Source organism: Frankliniella occidentalis, unplaced genomic scaffold (assembly GCF_000697945.3).
Source record: "Frankliniella occidentalis isolate FOCC.00 unplaced genomic scaffold, Focc_3.1 Scaffold251, whole genome shotgun sequence".
Taxonomy (NCBI): domain Eukaryota; kingdom Metazoa; phylum Arthropoda; class Insecta; order Thysanoptera; family Thripidae; genus Frankliniella; species Frankliniella occidentalis.
Genome location: NW_026267377.1, coordinates 87,022 through 93,256, shown reverse-complemented (window position 1 = coordinate 93,256; position 6,235 = coordinate 87,022). Strand labels below are relative to the sequence as shown.

Below are 6,235 nucleotides of genomic sequence, written 5' to 3'. Positions count from 1 at the left end.
AAAATAATATTTCTTTGGATTTTTCCAGAAAATCCCAGCCACTTCCGGTATGATAGACTTTCTGTCTTTTCTAAACCAACCTGAAATTGAGGTCATCATAATATCTGATTCAAATTCAATATTTATTAAAATGTGGCTTGAAGCTACATTTGAGGAGGAAAGCATAGTTTCACATGTGTATACAAATGAAGCTTATTTTGACTCCTCTGATATGTTAAATATAGCTATGCACCATGATCCTCCTCAAGACTGGTGTGAAATGTGCCCCAAAAATTTATGCAAAGGTTTTGTTCTAGCTAAACATTTGAAACAAAGATTAGATGAGGGAATAGAATTTAACAATGTGGCCTATGTTGGCGATGGAAGAAATGATTTCTGTCCTTGTACTAAACTTCAGGTAAAAGACTACATATTTCCAAGAAAGGGGTATTACCTTGCAAAAGTTTTAGATAATTCAATTGCAAAGCCAAATTTCACAAATGAGGTCAAAGCTGTTGTTAATGTTTGGGAAACTGCATTTGATATCCAACAACACCTCTCTGAAGTTCTCTAGCAGTACTCAGCAGTCCTCCATTTCAAGTTTAGGGGAAAATATTCCCCATGAAGGATATGTGCATTTTTGGCTGTCATACTTTACTTAATTAAAAAATACAGTTCTGTGCTATGCTATACTATAAGACAAAGCCAAGCTTCAGGTCCAAATAGTTTGTGAAACAGGTTGCTGCCAACAGACACAACTATCTTAGCTTCAAGCGAGGCTCAGAGAAGTAACAAATTCAATTGAAAATAGTAACCTAAAATTATTATTAATTAATAAAATGAGCAACGGTGAAATTTGTTAAGGAACTCAGGCAGAAATACATGCATTCTACTAGTATGTCTTCATGCCATGCATTTACTGTCCATTTTTATTACTTAATCATGTAAGTTTTAAATTTTAAAAAAATTGTAATAACTTTACAGCGTGTCATCTTTTATCAGACACGGTGTCAGAGCTCTGCTATAAACCAAATTTTTCGTCCTACTTCAGACTAGCAAAGCTTGGGGTCAGTTCCCATCAAGTGCAGTCAAAGGAAGCAATTTTGCAGAACCCTGTAATATTACCTGTTGTAGCTCCTAAGGACATTAGCGTCGTTAATTTGAGCTCCAGATCCGAGTATCAAGATGATCAGGGCTTTCCCGGCCCTATAATCTCCAATTCCTCCCTGGATCAGGATCAAGGGCAAATCCAACTGGCCCACATTAGGTTTTGCAGGGGAACAGGACTTAAAAATTCCTTTCAGCGAAATATAGAGGAACAAGGCAGAAATAGATAATAGAAACACTGTTGTCTACTTTAAAAATCTTGTAACAGCTTTATTGTCTTGCGAATGCCGATGGATGCAATATAAGAAAGTAAATCTTTGTAGTTTAATTTTTAAACAAAAAAATTAAAAACAAACCCTACTTATTTAATGGTTAAAATAAACTGTTGCCAATAAAGCGCCTCAAAACAAGTGCCTACTTACCAAATATAAAGCTGCCTACCTTACTCGCTTTAGCTCTTTAACACAAACTCATTATACAACCACTCAATATATATATAGATGCTATATATTGACATAGTCTTGAAAAAGAAAAAAAACATTCCTTGTACTTCTGTATACTGTCACATAAGCGGTTATTCACAGGGAACAGTTAATATTTCTTGAAAAGTAAAATGTATCTAAGACATGGAACTTTATACATCACAAAAGTTTGGAATTGATTAGCAAACCTCTAACCATGAAGTTGATCTGCACCACAAATACAAAAATAAAGTTAACAAAAGTTTTCAAAATAAAAGAACAAACAATAGGAGCTGAAGGGTTCAGAGTTCAAGAGTTGCAAAAAACTGAACTTGATTAAAAAATATTGATCCAAGAGGACAATCAAAACATACCAGTTTGTATTTTAGTGAACAGTCTCAGTAAGCCTTTTCCAAAGGTCATATAGAACAAAGTTATGTACATACAATGTACAAAGATGGTCTCATATACAAACATTGCCCAGCACGTCTTTCTCAGTTTTTGCTAAATATTTACTTTACTTAATAGTACTCAACTTTTCATGATAAGAAAATCTTCCAAACCTGTTCCATAAATATAAAGTAGACAAGCCATATCAAGAGAGCAAAAGACAGAGGCAGTAACATCACAACGAACATAATTAATCCAATCCCCAACATTCAACAAAATGTAACAGCACAATTTCTATCTTGTTCGCATTCTTAAAATGAAAAAGGCGGGTAGGTCATTCTACCAAATCATAGAAAATTAAAAACAGAGAAAGAGAAACACTGATTTTGATAATCTTTCCATAGCACAGCACTTAAAATGGGACTTTATCAAAAATTACAGTTTTATGAAGTTCAAACTCGAACATTTGCCCAATGAACAACATCCACTGTACAGGAAGTATTACACGTGTCAGTATTCAAAACTGGAAAAATAAGTTGATCTTTTGAAGATAATAATCAGGCATAGGTTTGATTTCAGTTAAAACAAATACATACAGAAATACCAAACTACCCATCATTTCAGAAAAGACTTTGCCCAAAAGAAAAGTAAACTTAAGGATAAAACACAAAAGGGACAGCACAATAAATCTTTGGCAAATATTGCTTGCAGAAGAACCATTTCATTAACTTAGTTTGACTAGGGTGACTAAGTGTTGTTCAAAACAGCAGTACGCAAAGTCAAGGCAAAGAAGACATATAATCACCTAAACTGGGCATTTGTTTTAAATACACTATGTAATGAATTAGTAAATCAGATTTTGAATTAGCCAAGTTTTGATGCATATGCTAGGTCAGTTATGCTTATGCAACCCTAAAGGGGAATCAATGTAACCAAAGATACCTTATTAAGCGGCAAATTACAAAAATAAGATAATCCTCCCACACTATGGTTAATACTTTATGCAAGAATGCATAAGAAAACTTTGTCTTTCAGAAAGCTTAGGATCTGGAGAGACCAGTAGTGTTCAGATAAAATAAACCTTTCTGCTGCTGAACTTTCAATCCACTAAAAGTAAAATTCACAGAGATAGTGATCACTTTAAAAGACATTGCTGTTCAATGGGTGATATGAAACAAGGAAACACAAGTACAAAACAATAAAGACCACAAGACACACATACCAATAGGGTGGAAAGTCTACATTGCAAAAAAAGAAAATAAGAATGTTAACATTGCCCTCTAAAACATGTTTTTCTTCCTCCTATCACAGATTAATAACACTGAAACATTTCTCTTTACCCTTGCATGTATGGGTAGGTCACATCAGTTAGAGGTACAAAAGTTTCCTTGACTGACTGAGGATTGGCCCAGCGAAGGACATAATGGGGCCCACCAGCTTTGTCATTGGTACCTAGATTAAAAATAATTTTGTGAGAGATTTGGCAAATGAGGGCACAAATAATGGACAAGATAAGTGAATGTTCTTTACCTGACATTCTGGCACCTCCAAAAGGCTGCTGGCCGACGACAGAACCAGTTGACTTATCGTTGACATAAAAGTTTCCTGCAGTCATTTTCAACTTCTCAATGGCACTTCTTGCAAACTTTCTGGAAAATATCAAGGAAAACATAAATTAAAAACTAAGTCTGTAAGAGAGAGACGCATAGATAGATAAATGATACTTACTCATCCTGAGCAAAAACTGCTCCAGTAAGAGCATATGGACTGACAGTGCTCAAAGTTTCCATGACTGACTCTGCATCCTTGTCTTCATAAACATAAATAGACAAAACTGGTCCAAAAATCTCCTCTTTCATAATTTTGTCTGTTGGGTCACTGCACACAATGATAGTAGGCTGCACAAAGTATCCTTGACTGCAATGAAAAAGTGCATGGTGGGATGAGCTAATAGTGATTAATCTGACACGCTTTCTACATTTCAAATTAATGCACATTTTAAAAATCACAAAATTAGAGGAAACACACCTATCGTCATATTGACCTCCACCAATAATTTCATGTTTATTGCTGCTGCGTGCATAATCAATGTAACTCTTGATACGATCAAAGGCAGCCTTGTCAATCACAGCAGAGGTAAAAGACTTGACATCAGTTACATCACCAATAACAAGTTGATCTCTTACTGAAATAAGTCCCTCTTTAATCTGAATCAGAGAAATTCAAATTTTAAACTTCAGACGCCATTGTTGTTTACCAAGTTTAAAAACAGAATATAAATAAACCAGTACACAGAGAGTGAAGCGAGCTATCATACCTTGGGCCAGAGAGACTTTGGCACATATGCCCTGGAGCATGCAGAGCACTTTTGACCAGAATATTCAAAGGCTGATCGGATTGTACCATTCACAACAGATGTGACATCAGCACTGGAGTGAACGAAATGGTAATTTTTTCCACCACACTCTCCAATAAGCCGGGGGAAATTCCGGTAACTGTTCAACCTTTCTCCAACTTGTCTCCAAAGACGATTAAAAGTACTGAAAATTTAAAGGACATGATAAGCAACCATTGTATTACGTATCTAGATTGATTTTAGACGGTCTGAAACTGACTCTGCCTAATATTTAGAGAAAAGGTTATTAAATCTTGCACTCATTTACTAAAAAAGAGCAAACTCTTTCCACACAGTACGGCACCAAAAAGAATGGTCACAGACAACCTCACTTTTTAGATATGATTGGAATGTTTTTTCTTCCTAAATTCTGGTTTATTGACCAAGATAGGTTATTGTTAATGTGAGTGCAGAAAACAAAATTAAAAGGGGATAAGATAGCCTAATACTTACGGAACTGAACCTGTAAAATTAATGCCAGCTAAGTGCTTAGAGTTTGTGATAGTATCTCCAAAATCTGGTCCAAGAGCTGGTACAAAGTTGACAACGCCAGCAGGAACACCAACCTCTCGCATAATTTTAAAAATTGTGTAATTGGATAGGAGAGCTGTGTCTGATGGCTTCCACAATACTCCGTTACCCTTTAATAAAGAAAAACATTTTAAAATACTAGTTTTAGCATATAACTAAAATACAGTAAAAAAAAAAAGAACTACAGTAGGTTTACAAAAAATTATAAATTAAAAAATACCATGAGAGCAGGAGTGTAAGCCAAATTTCCACCAATGGCAGTGAAGTTGAAAGGTGAAACTGCAGCAATGAACCCATCAATACCACGGTACCTCAGTGAATTTTTCCCTTCCTTTGGGTTGGGACTAATGGGAGAATAGTCTGCTAATTCGTTAGCAAAATGAGCATTGAACCTGGGTGTAAAAAGAGAAAATAAAGAAACAGTAACTTTTAATTACAATGTTCAAAGTGGGGAATGCGCCATATTAACCTACCTTACAAAGTCAATAAGTTCACAGGCTGAATCAATTTCAGCCTGAATGACTACTTTAGCTTGTCCTAACATGGTAGTCGCGTTGAGTTGAGCCCGATACTTGGTGGCCATCAGGTCAGCTGCCTTCATCCACATATTTATACGCTCAGACATTGGTACACGGTCCCACTTTTTCTGTGCCTCAGTGGCAGTGCTGATAGCTTTCTTCACCAGATCCTAGTTAGAAAAAATAAATTTCAAAATGCAGAACTATTAACTGAATATAGGACTGTAATGGGTTGAATATAAACTGAACTTACTGGTGTAGCATAATAGTACTGAGCTATTTTCTTAGAGTGGTTATGGGGCTGAAATTAGACAAAAGTAAAACAGGATTAGAATTACTTTTTAAAATTTAGACACACAACACCAAATCTAATGCGACAAAAGTAGACTCACCATCACTTGGTATTTAACATTCTTAGTTCTAATTTCTTCATCCCCAATGACGATTGGCACGTCCTCCACATTAGAGGCTGTCTCTTTCAAGGCACTTTCCAATTCCTTGAGCTCTTTACTCCCTGGCAGATAACCTGCAAATAAGACCAGATATTGCAAGTTGTATCACTTCACATCAAGAGAAAATGTTTCTTCCTTGTGGACAGTAAAAAGTATAATTCAGTATATAGCATCAAATGAATTTAAGATAAAAAGCATGGCATGATAAACTCACCAAGAATAGGTTCATTTTTCACTGATAAATTGGGAACTTTATCAACAGAGACAAGAGAACCAAACTGAAGAGAGTTCGGAATGCTAGAACAAGAGAAAAATTGAAGTGTTCAGGCAAGATTACATTTTTCTTATAATCAGATGTCAAAGCAATTATTCAACTTTTTATACACTTCCTGTCAATATTTT

At 35.4% G+C, this 6,235-nt stretch overlaps 2 protein-coding genes across 2 annotated transcripts in view; one reads left to right on the top strand and one right to left on the bottom strand.

The window, feature by feature from the left end:
- Nucleotides 1-1,176, top strand: part of LOC113205522 (pyridoxal phosphate phosphatase PHOSPHO2) — a 10,101-nt gene extending 8,925 nt beyond the window's left edge. The window contains exon 4 of the mRNA XM_052273158.1: nucleotides 29-1,176. Coding sequence (XP_052129118.1) covers nucleotides 29-553 — 525 coding nt within the window. The 3' untranslated portion in view covers nucleotides 554-1,176. The remainder of the gene's footprint in view (nucleotides 1-28) is intronic.
- A 151-nt stretch (nucleotides 1,177-1,327) lies between these two features.
- LOC113205495 (delta-1-pyrroline-5-carboxylate dehydrogenase, mitochondrial) lies at nucleotides 1,328-6,130 on the bottom strand (the record flags this gene model as incomplete). The annotated part of the gene is given in 11 exon segments (XM_052273157.1): nucleotides 1,328-3,389; nucleotides 3,468-3,586; nucleotides 3,666-3,854; nucleotides 3,966-4,144; nucleotides 4,255-4,477; nucleotides 4,786-4,973; nucleotides 5,084-5,255; nucleotides 5,337-5,551; nucleotides 5,635-5,682; nucleotides 5,774-5,907; nucleotides 6,048-6,130. Coding segments are annotated over 11 exon segments (1,666 nt in total), but the record flags the coding sequence as incomplete, so codon positions are not given.
- Nucleotides 6,131-6,235: the final 105 nt, after the last annotated feature.